At 38.7% G+C, this 19,984-nt stretch overlaps 1 protein-coding gene across 1 annotated transcript in view; it reads left to right on the forward strand.

Annotated features, from left to right (window-relative positions):
• LOC126260779 (cilia and flagella-associated protein 47-like) overlaps window positions 1-19,984 on the forward strand; it is a 119,760-nt gene that overhangs the window by 87,212 nt on the left and 12,564 nt on the right. The window contains exons 4-5 of the mRNA XM_049958115.1: window positions 359-502; window positions 12,682-12,904. Coding sequence (XP_049814072.1) covers window positions 359-502; window positions 12,682-12,904 — 367 coding nt within the window. The remainder of the gene's footprint in view (window positions 1-358; window positions 503-12,681; window positions 12,905-19,984) is intronic.

Raw genomic sequence — 19,984 nt, forward strand, 5'->3', positions numbered from 1 at the left:
TGCTGTTCTATATTGGATCTTCTCTATCAATTCTATCAGTCCTACTCAGACTCAGTACTGGTCCCAGACTGATGGGACTGACTCAAGAATTAGTAAAACAAGGACCTCGTAAGCCAATTCTTTTGCGCATGAGTTACATTTCTTTAAGATTCTTCCTACGAATCTCAGTCTGGAATGTGCTCTTCCTATCTTTTGTTTTAAGTGGTCATTCCATTTAAGATCAGTATGGATACTTACTCCCATATATTTTGTGGTAGATTCTGTTTCAACAATTTGTCAGCAATGATGTAGTTTCACAGTAGTGGATTTCTTTCCCTAAGTAAATGCAATAAATAATTGGAATTTAAATTTGTTTCAGATGTTTCAAGTTCCCAGCACCAAGCTGTGGAAGTATGACACACAGAACAATGGATTCTGACTATTACACAAACATTTCAGAACAAGATATGAAAGACTCATCTGAAGGAGGACCAGTTGATCCATTAACGAGCAATGTGTACAGGTTAGCTAAGTTAACATTAATGTCAATAATTATGTGATAAATTCCAGTGTCATAATGTAATAATTCAGCATAATACAAATAAAAAATTGGCTAAATAAAAAATTTACTCACCAAGCAGTGACATGAGAAAACACAAGCAGTGACATGAGAAAACACATATGAAGATATTGAAATTTGCCAGCCAGTGGCTCCTTCTACGGGGCTTGAAGGGAAGGAGGAGGTGTGAAGGAAAAGGACTGGTGAGATTTAGGAAATTGAGAGAGTTTGAAAAAAATCACCCAGAAGCCCAGGTTGTGTGAGTTTTATTGGATGGGGTGAGAAGGAAAAATTGATTCTTTGGAACTGCTCAAAAATCTCTGATGCAGTTCCCAACAATCAGTCTTTCCTTCTCATCCCATCTTGTAAGTCTCCCCTGACCTGTAGTTCTAGGAAACTTTTTTGAACTCACCCCATTTCCTAACCCTCATTAGTTCTTTTGCTTCTCCCCTCTTACTTCCCTTTCAACCCTTCTTCCAGAATAAGGAGCCACTGGCTCCAAAAATTTGCTAATTTCGATACCTTTTTATGTGTTGCCTCCTGCCATCACTGGGTGATTAGGTTTTTTATCTATACAATTGCATTATATTTTCAAAAACTGATTATTTTCATTGATAAAAATTTTGATATATAAGGCCTTAACACACTAGAAAAAAGAAATAGATTCTTTCATATGTGTATTTATCTCATAAAATAGTTATAGCCTCCTATTACAACATGTTCCAAGTTATATGCCCATTTCCCACAGTCTACAAAAGGCAATTAATTCAGTTTACTGCTATTTTCTTAAATACTTCTCCAACGCATTTAAGATATTCAGTATCGATCTATCAGTTCAATTATTAGCTAAAGATTAGGCACATGTTGTCTGCATATATGCCTTAAGCTCCTACATAATGGTGTTAAAAGTATGGTGTCATAGTGAGGGACATAAATTTATTACCTTGTTTTGAATGGAAAAGAAATTATCACGTTAATATACAGTCCCTGATCACTATGAAGCATTTTAATCAATTAGTCTACAGTGTTTTGCAAATTAGTAAGAAAACATGACTGGTCTTGACTTATCTTAACTGTCATCTTGAGTATACTTTCGCAGTCACTTCTCACTCAAACAGTTCTCTCCAGTCCACTCCGAAATATGGTTTTGTCCACAAAATAAAAGTATTAGAAGTCCTTCTTTCTACTCCAGCCTTCTTACCAACTGTTTGACTAACTGTATTTGAATACCACATACCTTGTTCCCTACTCCATACAGGTCTGTGAAAAATTGAACAGGTCCTTCACAATCTCAAATAAAATGGATGGCTTATCTTGTCTTCTCATAAACCATAAGATATTACAAAAAACTTATTGAGATTTTAAACTGACTCGTGTATCTTTTCATGAAGGGGCTGTTGTTTTGGTGTTCAGCCTAAACACTGGTTTGATGCAGCTCTCCATGTTAATATATTTCATGCAAAGGTCTTCCACTGTGTTTGTCTTCCACATCCATTTTACCTAGTTATTGTATTACACTCTGATGACCCACAATTTTAACCCCCCGCCCCCCTCCGACACACAAATAGAAAGACTTCCTGCCGATACTGAATTTACAATGCCTTCATAGTGTGAAGACAACATTTCAGGCCGTTTACTACATTTTCCTTTATTTCTTTCCTGCTTTATCTTCATCATACATTGAGAAGCTTATTTCAGAAAGAGTTTTGTAAATGTAATTCTTTGTATGATAACTTTCCTGTAATGTAGATGTTATGAATATGACTGCCATTGGCAAATTATTCTGATGTTGTATACATTCTTATTTGTTCATGTGTTATTTGAATTCATTACAGAGTAGTATGAAACTCTGATTTTGTATAAAACTCTAAATTAATATAAATCAGAATCTTTCAAATTGTTATGTGGAGTGAGGTGTATGGGTGATGTAGAATCATATAGATTAGTCATATGAGTAGGCACCAACAAAGAGCTCATCAACAAAGAACAAGAAGCAGAGAGAGGAGATGATTGTTGTTCTAAGTCTGTACTACCACACATTGTGTTCATGGCCAGTGGAAAGTACAAGTGTTTGCAGAGTGCTACATTTATGATCGCAATGTGTACTGTGATTAAAGAACTGGTGACCCTATGTGTAATGTTCCTCATTATCAGATCTGCATTTTGAATCATTAAGCATAAAACTTTGTTATGCAGACCAGTAAAATGCACACCATAAGGATACTGTTTTCAATTGTAGACAGCACATACTGTTCAGTGCATACCATGGACTGTAGAATGAAACAGAAAACATGTAAACCATTTTCATGTCATATATTGATTCAACAACTTCAACTGTGAATGTATGATGTGCTGATTGTCACATGATTCAAGTAATTGTGTAGACAATTGTGGATGGCACTCATTGTTTAGTTTAACTGCATATTACTGATTCACAGTACAATCAACTGAATTTACTTTTGTAGTGTGGATGGGTACACTGTGAAAAGTGCCATGCTGCAATCATAAACAATAAATCTGAAAACTGTGGCTAAAATGTGTAACAAACATTGTGACATCAGTTACATCACCCAGAAATGGAAAGATACATGTTCTATGTTTGTAATTGAATACAGATATTACCTGTCACATTCAAGACTGATACTTGAAATCAAGGAGATCAGCAAGACAACACCATTTACTGGGTTACATGCTCAAGCATCATGGGCAAACAATGTGGATGCTGATGACTTTCCAGTAGCAACTGTTAAGTGGAAACTGTTTTGAAGAAATATTGGCTGAGAGACACGATGATCTACATCATTCTAATGAGCAATGTAAAAACTCCTTATACAGGAACAACAATAACTTTTCTCAGTCATTCATTTTATGTAATTGTAAATTGTTACACTGTAACACTATTCAGCTTTATTTTCAGTAACATTCAGAATAGAAGTTAAAACTTCATTTCAATCATTTAATAATTTTCCAAATCTATTAATTTCTGACACAATATTTTCTAACACTAATGAGATAAGAGTTAAACAATTTTGGTTTCTTTTCATGTGCTGTCAGTTGTTAGTGTTTCTTTATTTAAGTATTCTGTAATTATTTACCAACATTTAAATGCTTTGTTGTTCTGCATTTAATCTCTTTTGAATTAATGTGCTCTGCTGAAGAATTGTGCACATTATGCATTATTGCCATTACATTAATTGGTAGAAACACATCACAAGTTATCCAGTCTGTTTGAGAGAGTATTTTAACAGTGGGATTCTGTTTAATAGCTACTGACTGATCAGTTGTAATGTTATAGTTTTTGGGTAATTACTTGCATGTGTGAGTGTAATGTTCACCTAAACTAAAGAAAAGTAGAGTATTCCTGGTTCCAGTTAACTCAAAATTACCAGGTATGGTAAATTTCGGGGAGACGGATCAGGGTATTTTGAGTTCGAATAGTTGAACACGGTGAGTTCTAGCTCGCTCAAGATTCGAGAGATGCTGTTTCAGATGATACAGCTGCATTTTGTGATACCCTCTGATCTTTTGCCACTGCAATGGCTCAGGATATATCCTACCAACAGATCCCTTCTCTAGTCAACTCATGCCATAAATTTCTTTTCTCTGCAGTTCTATTCAGTAAAACCTAACTGGTCAATTTTTTTTTTCTGTCTATATTTTATATCCTCTCCACTTCAGCATTTATCAGTAATTTTGCAGCCTAAATAACAAAACTCATCTACTACTTTTAGTGTCTCTTTCTGTAACTAATCATTAAGCCGTTGTCAGCGCGTCGTGCACCCTGTCGGCCAAGTTAGCGACGGCGTCCAGCTGCATCTCCGTCTCTGTGGCTATCGCTGCCTGCACCTGAGCTGGGACTAAACTGAGCTCACTCTCTAGCCTCGTGTTGCGTGCGAGCAGTTCTTCGATGGTCTTTTGCAACTCCTCTAGTGTCGCCATCTTAGTTCAGAGTCGAATCCTCGTACAAGAGGAAAGTACACAGTGAAAATAACACAAGGGAAATACACGAAAAAAAAAATAACACTAAGCAGTCTGCGATCAAAACATACGCGAACAAACACAATAAAAAAAAAGTTAGTTAAAAAAAATATTTACTACGGAGCACTGTTCGGCGCAGGCGTATGCGCGCAAGCCTACTCGCGGTTCCACGTCTTTCGTACCGAGGAACGTTCGTCACCACGTGTTTTTTTTAGCCTCAGATCACGTCTGGGTCACCAGTGAAGCGGGAACGTGTTGTATCGCCGCTTACAGTCGCTCATGTGCAGTGAACCGGCATTTATCGCCGCACCCACGCACTATGCTCATGGGAGAGGCTTTGTGGCAATAAACGACTAAAGCGGTTTCTGGACAGGACACATTTATTTTACCTACCGCTACAATAAATGTCACATAACAATCTTCGCTGGTGTTCGTCTATGCGGGTGCGTTGCACTGGCGGCACGGCTTGCTCACCGATCCCGGAGGGTGTACACTCCAGTGACGAGCCGTGGCGCGACCGTGTGGACCAAGCGAGGCAAAAGGCCGTGTCACCGAATGTTCTGCTCCTGGCGCGACCGGAGGCGCCGTAACGTCCGCGAAGAAACGGAAGACAATGTAACGGCGACTGCGTTTACGACCGCGCGTACGCATTTACGGCGGAGTCACGTTGACTCGACGCACGTGGTCCGCGGTAGAAGAACTGGGGAGACGTGTGTCGCGTAGCGTCGACTAGCTCGCACTGGTGGCAGCTTTGTTCCCGTGCGGTCCGGTGTGCGACGCACCGTTGCCGAAATTCCGCGTAACGGTACAGCTGCCCCTACTTGTGTCGGCAGTGCCGTAGTTCAGCCCTTCGTGCGTTGGACGGTGCTGCCGCCACAATGACATCTTTGCTAACTGGATTGAAGGTGAGGACACCTTATTCACATTCCTCCTGAATCTCAACAACTGCTCCCCCATTTGCTTCACCTGGTCCTATTCAACCCAACAAGCCACCTTCCTAGATGTTGACCTCCACCTCAGAGATGGCTACATCAGTACCTCCATCCATATCAAACCTACTAACCACCAGCAATACCTCCACTTCGACAGCTGCCACCCGTTACATACCAAGAAGTCCCTTTCATACAGCCTAGCCACCTGTGGTCATCACATCTGCAGTGACGAGCAGTCCCTCTCAAAATATACTGAGGGTCTCACTGCAACCTTCACTGACCGTAATTATCCTCCCATCCTTGTACAAAAACAAATGTCCCTTGCTTATCTTTCCAGTCTCCCACCACCTCCCAATGCCCCACAGTTCAGCCACAGAGGAGCATTCCCCTTGTAACTCAGTACCATCCAGGGCTGGAGCAACTGAATTACACTCTCTGCCATGGTTTTGATTACCTCTCATCATGCCCTGAAATGAGAAATGTCCGGCCCACTATCCTTCCCACCCCTCCTACCATGGTATGCCTCCATCCGCCAAACCTTCACAATATACTCGCCCATCCTTACACAACCCCTGCTCCCAATCCCTTACCTCATGGCTCATACCCCTGTAACAGACCTAGATGCAAGACCTGTCCCATACATCCTCCTACCACCACCTACTCCAGTCCGGTCACTTACATCACCTATCCCATCAAAGGCAGGGCTACTTGTAAAACCAGTCATGTGATTTACAAGCTAAGCTGCAAACTCTGTGCTGCATTCTATGTAGGCATGACAACCAACAAGCTGTCTGTCCACACGAACGGCCACCGACAAACTGTGTCCAAGAAACAAGTGGACTACCCTGTTGCTGAATGCTCTGCCAAACATGATATCCCTCTTCTCAATGACTGCTTCACATCCTGTGTCATATGGATCCTTCCCACCAACACCAGCTTTTCTGAACTGCGCAGGTGAGAACTTTCCCTGTAATACATCCTACGTTCCTGTAACCCTCCAGGCCTCAACCTTGGTTAGTCACTGTCCCCACCCATCCAGCCCCCTCTCTGTTCCCATTCCAGCACTACACAGCCATCATTTCACTGCCACACCCAGTCTTTTAATTTCTTTTATTTCTCCCCTTTCCGCTACTTACCCTACCCCTCCTCCGCACCTTCTCTCCTGCCCTCCGTCTAAACTGCAACACCTGACTGTCCGCCACTGCCACCATACTATTGCTCCCGTGTGTGCGCGTGCGCACATGTGTGTATGAGTGTCTACTGCTGACAAAGCTCTTAATGGCTGGAAGCTTTAATTGTGTGAATCTTTTTGTTGTGCCTATCGTGACTCAGCAACTACACTTTTGTTTATATAAAATATTTTCGATGTGTAAAGTGTACAACAAGTTGTGTGTGATTTTTAATGCATGTGAGACTCTGCACAAATGGACCATTAGAAAACTGTAAGTACAAATTCTTCTAAATTTCGCCACTAACTTCACAAAAAGAATTGATACCCACTTAAAAATTCGTGTGTTTTATGTATTGCAGTAAAAGTCAACGAAATGAAGCAGACTCACAACATTGACAACATCAAAATAAATGGCTTAATGCACACAAAAAATGCACTTGAAAATGGGAATTATTTCTCGAAACACGGTGTGCGAAAAGTAAAATTTAAAAAAAATCGTGAATGGTAGCAGAAGATTTATTTATTTATAAACAAACCTATTGTTTCTACAGTTGCAGGCTTTCAAAAACCATTTATAATGGATCAAATCACATAGGACCCCAATAGACACTGGGTATGATGCTACAAATAATGAGCTTTGCCTGCACCCCATGTGCAGTGCTAGTTGCTTTCAATAAATGAGCCATCTGCTGAAAGGATCTAAGGATGGCCTCAGGACCAAATTACAGATGTCATTAGTGTTGACATGTGCCACTATTTTCAGCCAGTTGCACCCAGTGCATTTAATAGCTACTGGCAGAGCCCCCTCCACATCATGGGTGAGGACCACCAGCAAACACATTAAGTGCACGCTGGCATTCACCTTGCCCTGCATATTATCCCCCTGACAGGATCCATTACCTGCCTAACATTGGAGCTCCCGATGACTAGCAGACCCACCCTCTGCAGTCATCCAGGCTGTACAGGAAAATCAGCCATTGACCAATCAGAAGAGGCATCCGTGCTGGCTCAGAGTATTATTAAAACTTATTAGCACCTCAAACCTGTTGCTAAGGCTCAAGGAGCCAGCTGTGTAGCCTGTTGCCTCTTTTGCCTTCTGTGCAGTGCCATGCAGTCAAACTACTGTCCAGCACTGCCTCTCAAATGTAGATGAACTGGTAAGATGTTAACTATCGGAAGATGCAGCAACAATCAGGTCACCCGGGGGCCGGCCGGAGTGGCCGTGCGGTTAAAGGCGTTGCAGTCTGGAACCGCAGGACTGCTACGGTCGCAGGTTCGAATCCTGCCTCGGGCATGGATGTTTGTGATGTCCTTAGGTTAGTTAGGTTTAACTAGTTCTAAGTTCTAGGGGACTAATGACCTCAGAAGTTGAGTCCCATAGTGCTCAGAGCCATTTGAACCATTTTTTTAGGTCACCAGGGGACTCCAGTGGCACCAATAATTTCACAGGTATCATCACTGGTGCCCTGATGTCACTGCAGATTTGAACAGTAGTCAGAAGCCTGTCAAATGTGGCGAACATAGTCTCCAGATCTTTATACACAGCAGCCAATTCTTCTTGTGTCTGCTCACAACATGTACAGTCCCTATCCATATTGTACTATGTACAAAATTGGATAGTATCTCAAAAATACAAACAAAACAGTGAGGGGTAACTGAAAAAGTACAAACAGGACACCAAAAAAGAGAAAAGTAGATGATTGTTGCATTTCGGAGGTAAAAAGCTCAAGCTGCCTATAAACACTAACTCCCTCAATGCAACTGCACGACACACAGGCATACAATGAATTGAGACTATCAACTGATGTTCTAAGCATTCAAACTCCATGAATGTGGCACTGCAGGTGTCATAAAGCAGCACTACTAAAATTATGATACACTCAAAAATATGTGCAAGGGAACAAAAACTAGCTGTGACATCTTTTAGATCACACTGAAGGTAATACTAATAATCAAAGTCACAAAACTAGCCCCACTTTGTCTACATATAGTTCTGCATGATTTTTTTCTGTTCCCTAACCTGAAGAAACACCTTCATTGGAGGCATTTTCCATCAGCAAAATCAGTAGTGAAGGCTGCAGAGGTGATTCTGAAGGATCTTGCAAAAAATGGTTTCCAGCACATCATGCAGACTGCCAGAAATGGTGGAACAAGTTGTGAGGAGTCTGTATCATCACATACAGAGATATTTGCTATTATTTATAACATCATCTGTACAAGTAAAACCCTGTGCCAGCTCTGGCAGGTTCTGATTTCAAACAATGAAAATGATGGTGGAGGTAGCTACCATAAGCTCAAGTGCTGTGATAAATGTCATGGCTTGTTTGGTGACAAGTTTTACATCCTTTCAATGTAAATATGCGTAAGAAAGACTCTCTCTCTCTCTCTCTTTTTTTACAAATCCACAAGGACAGTTTCATTTGGGATATCTGGAAGATACATTAGCAAATCTGTCCTTATTTTGTAAAAACGTATTATGTATGCCTGTTTTCTGGAATGTTCCACATCCCACAGGATCTCCTTACTTTCCTCACTTTATTGAAGCATTCCACCATGAAAAACTCTTGATGACACAATTTATGAAACTCTTATTCACAGTGACTATGTTGCAGCTACCTCTGGTATCATCATAGCAGAATTTTAAAATAACTGCTACCTGCTGACAATGTTTTGAAATAAAGTATGATTTTTGTTGCTGGGTGCAAGTGTTTAGTAGCAGTTATCAGTCTGAAGTTGTCAGGTGGAGTTGAGTCATGTGAACTGTGTTGTTCGGTTGAGAATATGAGTGGCCCAGCGCTTTTTGGTTGATGTTGCTAATCTGTTTGTAGTATGATTATTCACAACATGTATATTTACTTGAAAGTTTTAGTGTGAAAAGATTAATGCGGTATAATGGTACACAGAGTATTAATGAACTGCACATATTTAAAAGTGTTTGCCATGAATTCTGCTTCTGACAATAAATCATACTCAACCTGACCTGCTTAAAAGTAACTGTTCTTCATAGTACCCATCATTATCTGCTTCCTGAAATTATCAATCAATGGATTATCTGTCTTTCAATTAATGGAATTGTGTGAGACAGCAGTATCATTGTAGTGTAGTGCATATCTCAATGGACACATTATGAAGTGTGTAACATCCAAATGAGACCATTTTGAGGAGCACCACTAAAATTATTTGTATGAGTGAAGGTATGTTTTCAAAAATTTATGATTATTTTGTGTTGAACACCACTTGTTTCTCATTATGAGAAAAATGAACTGATCACTCCAGATTCTGTTAAATTTCCTGGAGATATTATAAACAAAAACTTCTCATGGGCTGATCACATAGAGTGCATAGTGAAGCAAACAGTTACATTTATGTAGTGAGAATTCTAAATCGTATAACTGACGTATATGTTAAGAAAATTGTTTATTGTGCATATTTTATATTGGTTGCTAGCTATGACATAATTTTAACACTTGTTGAAAAAGCTAAGTTCCTCAGAGTGTTCAATCCACAAAAATCTACATGTTGCCTTGTCACAGACTTTGTTTGTTAGAAAATAACCAGTATTACTTGTACGTGAAGCTTAACAGCTCAAGAATAATATGCAGTCCATGCTCAGGGGTTACAAGCTAAAAATTATGGAAGAAAGCAATGAAAAGTATTTAAAAAGTAAGTTTTATTGTCGAGTGTATTACTTAAAAAATGAGGTAGACAAACACAGGTACTGAAAATTTTACATTATAATCCCCATATATAAGTGTGTTCTCTTTTAATATATATTTATGTTTTCTTTTATGTCCATTGATATTTAGAAACTGTAGGAGCAAACACTGAAAAACACTTAAAAAGAGGATTTTATTACAGTGTGGAAAGTTTTAAGATAGAGCAAGACATGTAACTTGTATTTAGATTCTTATATGTAGTATGGCATGTACATGACAAGTCATATGACAATAAAGATTCTGTTCTATCCTATTCTATTTCCTGCAGCCCTGTCAGTTAGTTCCTAGTACTTATGATGTATTGTTGGAAGCGAATAATAACAATTTGGAAAAGATGGATTCTACTCACCACGCAGTGGAAGCACTGGGTCACAGATGAACATAATCAAAATAATAGTAGAAATATTTAAGATTTTGGACCAAGTCCTTCCTCAGGAGTAGTACTCTCACACATTAACGCAACTGCTGCACACACTTGACTACTGCCTCCTGCTTGTCTGTGACTCTTGGCCTCCTCTATGTGGTAAGCAGAAACCTACTCTTTCCCAACTGTTGTGACCCTATCCTGGACTTTGCAACATCAGGAAAAAGCTCTCTCCCGTGCACATTAAAAAGAATTGTATCCTCTTTCTACATAGTTGCCTATAAGTTCCATTACTTACTATACTATGCCTGCTCTCAGACTACAGCTTCCTTGGTTTGTGAACACTAGTTGCTATTTATTGTTTACAATTTTCTCTGTGCAAGATGTAGACACCATGATATATAGAGCAAAACACCCTTTTACACAGCTGCAGCTATAAGAAAATGTTAATGTCACTGCTATTGATCGGTGCATACCACAGACATACGTGCAGGTACCGGACTCATTCCACACTGGAATCAGTATCAGAGAGCACCTGCAGTAGACTGCAAGTCATGCTGTAGAAATATCATGCAATAAAGGCATGAAGAACTGGCAGAAGCCTGTTTATTCAACATTACACACACCAGAAAGGCCTGAAGAATTACAGTTTAAATTTTGCAATTTAAAAAAATCTGAAATAATTGTTTTTGCTTCTTTTTAACAGCAATTAGCTCTACTCTTTTGTCAAACTGCATTAAAAAATATTCATGTTTCTGGAATTGATTATTGATAATCATTTAAAAATTATGGTAAATAAATCCTGTAACACAATATTGGTTAGAATATTAAAGTTGGCAGCCTTCATAAACTGAGAACAGTGTGTAAAAAATCTACAGCTTTTTTTCTGACAAGGCTATCACTTGGTTCAGGGGCATCACAGATGAGAAAGAAGGCAGAAACTGTCATCATGTTATGGAGCATCCTGAGGAGAAATATTTATGTCTGAGATCAGACTATATCAACCTAAAACTACACAACTAGTATGGATTGGCATGCAGATAATAGTTATTCATGAAAGCCCATTATAAAGACAGCTGTGTTCAAAAGTGGTAGTTTTTTTGTATAAATGACGGTGAAATTAAATTAAAGCTGTTCTAATACAATGCAGTGAGCAGAAGGAAGGTTGCTACTAGAGTGACTGTTGACTGATTACGACTATTAGAGGCAGTGACTCAGCATACTTTCCCACATTTCCAAACACTGTGAACATATAATACATGTGGCCATGGCCCAACATGCCAACAATGAAAATCTTGTGTCCTGTGCTAATGCTATATTACTTGATCAATAACTTTGTGTAGTCAGCATTTTCTGATTTGTTTCAAGGCTGATTTTGAGCAGGAATATGATGCACTTTTTGCAGAAATCTGTATGAAAATGAATGTTAAATGTCATGATAACATCAAAGGAAACTTAAAATGTGGGAAATGTTGTAACACAGAATTGTTAATGATGGGAAAGCGTTGTAATGAGAAAATGAGAGTTATATTGTGATTGACAAAATTTAACATAAAAAGTGGAAAAACAAAAAATATGGGAATGTAAAAATTGTGTATTACTGTAAATACTTATTTCTATTAAACAATGGAAAATCTGGAATGGAATAGCAACAGTGAAATGAAATAGAGCACTTCTCATCATGTAGAAAAGGCACTGAGTGGCAGGCAGCCACAGTTAAAGTACATTTAAAATTAACTGTTTTCACAAAGTCCCTGCTGTAATGCACACAAACACACACACATTCATACATACTCAACCCTAGCTCACATGGCCACTATTATCTCCTTGTGTTGAGGATTGATTGCCAAGAAAAAAGAAATGTAATGTCTGTAACTTTCAAATTTTGTTTAACATTTTCTTCTTCTTTGACAAACCAGTTGGTTGAAAGCTAAAATGTGTTAAACTATGTCTTTACATCATTTAATTATGTTATTTTACAGCACAGCAGAGTACACTTTATTGGCATGGCTTGGTGCACACTACTCAGCCCAGAGGCAGCAGCTTTGGACAGACAGCAGCTCTCCGCCACAACGTACAGTTAACAATTTCAGCTCAGATCTACAAGATTCACTTGTGCTGTCAGCTGTTACAGCATCTCACTGCCCATACCTTATCCCACTTTATCTTAGTAAAGTACTCCCTAATCCCACAAATTTGTCACAGGTAAATTTGTTTCTATGTTTTTGTCATTATATTGACTCTATATTTATAGTTTCTCTTGGTGATTCTTCAGATAATTTAAATATAACATATTATGTTGGTGTGTAAGTTCATAGCATTTTTAAGAACTTTTAATATACACAACAGATACACATAACAGAGACTTTACTCATCAATAATATATTCTCCTTCACTAACAACAACAGTCTGCCAACACAGAGGTAACTTTTCATTTTCACAACTGTAGAAAACATGTGGTTTTGAGGCGAGGAACTCATTGAGCCATGTTTGGAGCACATTTTCATCTGGAAAGGAAAGAGATTATTCAGTAGAGAGCAAGAAAGGTCAAAATCTGGTGGTGCAAATCAGGTGAATAAAGTGTGTCTGCAAAGACTTCTGAACCCAATTCTTGTACGGTGTTTTCTGTCAGTCTAGCAGCATACGCATCACTTCATGCAGCCTTCCTAGTCATTTTTATTGGATTGTGTATTCAAGACATTTCAGTTGTTGACAGAAAATGTTAACAGTTATGGTTACACATCAGGGAAGAAATTTGTGTAGGCTACACCACACCATTGCTGTTCCACTAGTTGCATAACATTATCTGTTGTGCATACATGCAGGTCCTTGTATGAGGAACTGCTGCTTGTTTGAGCTCAACCATTCCTTTCTTTTCCTTATGTTAGCATAAAGGCACCATTCCTTATCACCAGTAATGATACAGGGTAGTAGTGGTCACTGTCGTCCATGTGCCAAATGATGACAAGCATGGAGAGATGCACATAAGGCCATCCAATTATTTTTGTGATTTTCGCTTACAGCATACAGTGCCAATACATCTGATGTTTGAAACTTCCACACTGCTTGAAAATGTTGCATGATGGTGGAATGATCACAGTGCTCCACATTTACCATTTCTCAAGTACACTGATATGGATAATTGAGAATCAATGTGTTCAAATGACCTTCAGCAAACCTTAAAGGTTTTCCTGAATGTGGAAAGTCATTAACATCAAAATGATCCTCCTTAAAATGAGAAAATCATTTTCTTTCCATGCTGTGTCCCACTATCCCCATACAATGCACAAATGTTTCTGGCTGCCTCTGCTGCTGTCACACCTTTACTGAACTCAAACAGAAGAAAATGTCAGAAATGTTCCATGCTCTCCACTTGACTCTCCATTTTCTAGTATCCACAGCTCCACTCACTATCTCCAAATGATAAAATGACATTATGTAAACTTGAATAACAACAGTGAAACTACCAACAAAAAATGACAACTTATAAATAAATCCATAACTAGAATACCAACATGCAAAACAAAAATGTTATGAACTTAATCATGAACCTAACAGTATTCCTTTTTCATGTGATAGTGATATATGAAAACTAGTGTCATGTGGAAACAACGGATGATCAGATGTCTGTATCATAACAAAAATGTTGATGTCCCAGATTAGAGAGGATTTTATGGTCTTATCAAACATCCACATTATAGTTAACTGAAAATTACTTATACTACAATGAAAAGAGTGATACCACTACACTAGACAAGTCATCATAGATACCATGTGCTACTTGTGCAAGCCAGGTTGAAACAAACATTCCATAGCAAAAGAAATCAATCACTAAAGGATCGATAAAAGGACAACATGTAGGCTTTTCCTGAGCAAGATGGAGAATGAGGAGTGTTCTTTGGTTCACTCTAATGGGGTGTATGGGCTTCTGGTGAGCAAGTCACATTACGTGATGTGTACAAAGTAGCAATAAATTAGTTTATGTTTTAAACTGGGAGTGTCAACTTTATTCATCTTGTCCTGTACATTTCATCATAAAGGAGAACCTAACATTTACAGGGTGAAGCAGCTGTCAGAAACTTTATTAGCCATTAACATTTTTTAAAAAAGAAATAAATTATTTTTTCATATTCAAGACTAAATGTAACATTCCAAAATCAACAGGAAAGTCAACAGTTTTTGAAGAAGCTGCTTCTCTCACTAGCAAGTTAAAATAGTATGTTTGTCTTCTAGTCTTACTTTAATATGTACAAGGAAAAATAATATTTATCATGAAAGAACCACTGCCTCTGTACCATTATGATAGAGGCATATTTACTATGATCAGTTGATCATTCAGCAAACATGAATTCTCAGTAACTGAATTTAGCTAATGAGATAATTTACAGGATAGACAAATTAGGTTTTGTATAACCACATTTTACTTTTAAATTTATCTCTATTCTCAATCTATTGCTTTATATGGGACTAACAACCCAACCTGGCTTGCACAGGTAGCACATGGTATCTATGATGAGATGATTTGTCTAGTGTAGTGGCAATTTTGTTTACAGGGCACTGTGTAAAGCCCTGATTAAAAATTATAAAGCACTGAAATAACATTGCATTTTCATAGAGGAAAATCCTGGGTTGGAATACAATATTGGAAGAAATAGAGGTAACATCTCACCATACAGTTGACATTTGGAGTACTTTATAGGCCCATAAACAAGATTGAAAATGTCAGAAAGATTTCATAGCTAACTAATATAAAAGAACTAGGCACACATGTATGTGCCTTCCCCACCCCCTCACGACATACACACACACACACACACACACACACACATTGCATTGGTCTGCAGTTCAACTTTGATGCGAGGTAGTGTCAATTGGAGTTCATGAAAGGAGTAGTGAGTCACATAAAAGTAGTTGCAGTATTGAGGGGCATGCTTGCACAATGCAACTGTCTGGTCACAGTTCAACATTATACCAAAACACAAATAATGTTGGGAACACCATGAGAAACAATTAACAATCATTTATTAAAATATCTTCACAACGAAAACTCAATTTAGTTTGAAGAGAAGGCATGGCACTGAAGTAAATGTTGTGAGACTGGTCTAATGTAACCCAGTGAATGATGACCAATGAATCTAATTTTAGTTCAGTCTGGATTGTTGTCAGTGGCTGTTTCTTGATTCAAGCTCAGATAATCACTACAACCCCCATTGATGGTTGTCGCAACACAACAATACTTTTTGACAACTGCTCACGACTCATTGATAACTGCAACTGGAACTTGTAACACTTCTCGCATGGTCTCAGTCCTTTCTGTTTATAAACAAACTAATCAATAAAATTTATCAGAGCAGGTTTCAATAAGTTTTTGTCAACATGCTGAAACAAACATTCCATAGCAAAATAAATCAATCACTAAAGGAGATTGATAAAAGGACAACATGTAGGCTTTTCCTGAGCAAGATGGAAAATGAGGAGTGTTCTTTGGTTCACTCTGATTGGGTGTATGTGCTTCTGGTGAGCAAGTCACGTTATTTGATGTGTACAAAGTAGCAATAAATTAGCTGATGTGCTAAACTGGGAGTGTCAACTTTATTACTGACTCTCAATGATGTAGGTAGAGTGGACCCCGAAGACAGTGGCTTCTTACTTTTTTCAAGATGTACACTGCATGTTACTACAATCAACAGTGGTCTTCTATGGTGAACTTGCTTCCCCAGAATCAGTCCAGCTGTTCCATCCATGACAAAGTGGCTGACAACAAACTTCATTCAGTGGTCATTTCATCCAGAATGGATGGAAGCAGATGGTCAGAATCCATCACTACAGGTGCTATTATGCTTGTGCATAATCTTCTGTTCCCACCAGCCACACCAACCACCACTCAGCTATGGGAACCATGTGTCATCTATAATGACTCCTCTACCGTGTGAGTCTACAGCTTGTCGTTTGTGCCTGCTGCTCTTACCACAAATCATTGGCAGGAACTGAGTTCTGATTTTGACAATTTTGCTTCTGTGATGTTACATAACCTCTCAACCACAATGGTTGAGTAAACCATTATGTGGCCTCAGTACACATGCCATATGCCTCAACTTTGCTACCACACTGGTTTTCATAGCACATCATATATTATGTGCACCAGGTGTTCAACCGAGCCACGTTTATGCCCAGAACTTTTGTCACATGTAGCAGGCAGGACCTTCCAAATTGAACAAGTGCTGAGTGATTAGGCAGTTAAAATAGTTATGGTACCTAAATTTCCAGCATTCAAACTGGATAAACCTCAGAGTTGGTGTAGTGTCACAGAACTAATTCTACATGGTTATGGTACTCAAGATGTTATGCTAAAGTTTGTTACAGTTCTCAGCAACTTATGTGAGCATTCACAGCTCATAAGTGACTTAATTACTTCTGTGCTGATGTCAAACAAGTTTGAGACTATTAAACTACTGTTATGGTTATGTGTTGCCCAATCACTGGATCAATAAATCTGCCAGGTGCTTTATGAAGAAATGTTAGGACATAGTAATTCATCACAGTTATGGTGGCATTTGCAAAGTGCAATTGATGCAGATATTTTTTTCCATCTATACATTACAAGTGTTTGTATGCTAAAACTACCATCTTCCCTACAAGCTATTTTAAATTCTCATGATGAAGATCCTATCAACACCAAACTACAATTGGCTGGGAGACTTTATGCTACTTTGCAGTTGAATGACGTTATGTATGAGAAACACGACCATCTTTCTATCTCTATGGAGGCTCCCATCATGTTCCAGCAGTTAGGGTGGGTTTCAAAAAGTATGAGCTCTCATGGACTCAAGCAGAGATGGCTTTGTGGAGCATCAGGCATCACTGGATGCACTTCACTGTAGAGGCACATTAGCTAGCTGGCAGGTGACAAATGCTTTCAACTTAAACTACACAAAGTCATTTCTCCCAGGATTGTGACTGTGTGGGACACACAAGTTGCTACACAATGTGCAGGTACTTCCATGCTTTGACAGATTCGTTGGTATCATACAAGGTTTAGCAGGATGGTAAAAAAAATGCATTTATCCATGGTCTTTCAAATCCCTCCACAGCACCACTACCACTGGGACTTCAAAAGCCAGAAAGACTAACTTCAGGACGTTGCGGACTTTGATACATAGTACAGACACAGACCCCAGGATTTTTGAGTGTAATGAGTCGTCAGGGTGTCAATTCCTGATTGATTCAGGATCATTTGTCCATATAATTCCTATGGACAAATCACTTGTCTTCCATAAAATGACAAGGCCTTCCATAAGGGCAATCAATGACGTGGTGGTATGGAAGAGTGGAATTACACATTTAACTGTATATTTAGGGATAGGATCAGTTTTGAATGGGATTTTGTAATGGTAAAAGTGTCAGAGCTGGTTATTGGTATTGATTTTCAATTTCCTCACCAATTATTGTTAGATTTGGTTACAGGAAAGTTAAGCAACTAACAAAAATGGACTTCTCACATAAAGGAGACTTGATTCAACAGCACACCTCAGTATTGAAGAGGACATTTTAATTAAAATCAGTGGTTTTAGAAGTGACATCATTACTGCAAACACCAAACTTTTGGATGTAGGGCAAAATAAATCTGTGTTAGCTCAAGAAATCACAGACCAAATTACACTGTCACTTGAACAGCAGGACCAGTAGTCTCTCCAGATAGTAACAACAACTGCAGGTACTCCATATCAACATATTCTGCAAAAACAGGTTAGTGATGTGAGGTCTAATAATAAGACAACCAGGTTCTCAGTTGCAAGGCATTCAGCACACAAGGGACACTGGAGCTGCAATGCATTATGTGGAATTGTGCAGGCATCCATCATTATATTCATATTACAATACAAACAGACCAACCCCCTCCCCCCCCCCCCCCCCCCCCCCGGTTTAAACAAAAGTGAGAAGATTGGCATAGGACAGACATCAGGATGCAAAAATAAACCTGTTAACATCCTATTACAAACTGGAATAGTGAGGCAGCTAACAGTTGGTCATCTCCTGTACATTTAGTGCCAAAAAAAGGACAAAGTCTTTCATTTGTGTGGTAATTATGATGTGCTCAATTCATGCAGAATTCCTAGCTTACAAGATTTCTCTCACGCTCTCAATGGAGAATAATGTTTCGTTGTTACATATTGTAGGAAGGCATATTAACAAATATCTATGGCTCCAAGAGATATTCCATGAATGGTTTCTGTCATGACACAACAGCTGTGCTGCAACAACAAACCTCATGAGCTAGTGCATTCTGCATGGCCACAGCCACACTGCACACATAGGGCAGCAGCTCTGAGGCATACAGAACAATCATTGGTTCATGTATGCTAGAAGACACACATGCAGAATGTTATTCTCTCACTGAAGTTGAAAGGGCAGCCAAACAGAAACTTGTAGCTCAATGTCGCAGCCTATTTAGTTCAGCACAGAAGCCCATGAAGGCAGAATCATCACACCCTATGACTGAGTACCACTGCTGACATCACTCTGTATTTTGCAGCTCTGGTAATCTACTCTCTGAGTGTATCCACAGTGCCTTTCTGATCGGTGAACTAATGAGTGGTAGCTAGTGATTGTTCCATATTCCGTCCAGGTTGTAAAGTCTCTATTTTGGGCTTAGAAATATTTTGCTACTTATTCAGTGGAACTTTAACTTTGTGTTAGGCCTCAAAATATTTCACAGTCCACCTGGCAGGGCTTAACTCCATATTACAAAGGAGCTAATACCACCATGTCGTGGAAAAAAATTCACAAGTTACTTTTTGGAAGAGTATTTTTTCAGTTAAGTTTGTGTCTAGAAGGAACCATATATTGTGTAATTCATTTCTACATTGAACTTAAGCCATGTTTCTGTTGTTATAAAGTTACTTTATATTCATGAGGTTCTGCCAGTTGTCAGACTGTGAATAAATGTATTAAGTGTTACCTGACTTTTTGTGTCAGTTATCTCTGGGATACCAGATATAGCAGCTGCTACTACCCCTTTCTGGCTTTTTGAGTTTATAGAAATTACTTATGGATATAAAAATACTGCCCAGACTTGTCAGAGCTTAACTGGCTCTGTTTTCAGGCATTTCTCTTTTTGTTTTTGTTATCTTTAAAATATTCTTGTTTCTTCAAACTCTGAAGTAGAACATGATAGACATTTAGAGTTAATTAAGAGAACTCCTTTTTATCATGATGTATTTATAAATGAAGACAAGTGCCAACTCATAAAGAATGAATTGACATTTTTAGGAGATTTTGTGGGCA

This window comes from Schistocerca nitens, chromosome 5, assembly GCF_023898315.1.
Source record: "Schistocerca nitens isolate TAMUIC-IGC-003100 chromosome 5, iqSchNite1.1, whole genome shotgun sequence".
Lineage (NCBI taxonomy): Eukaryota > Metazoa > Arthropoda > Insecta > Orthoptera > Acrididae > Schistocerca > Schistocerca nitens.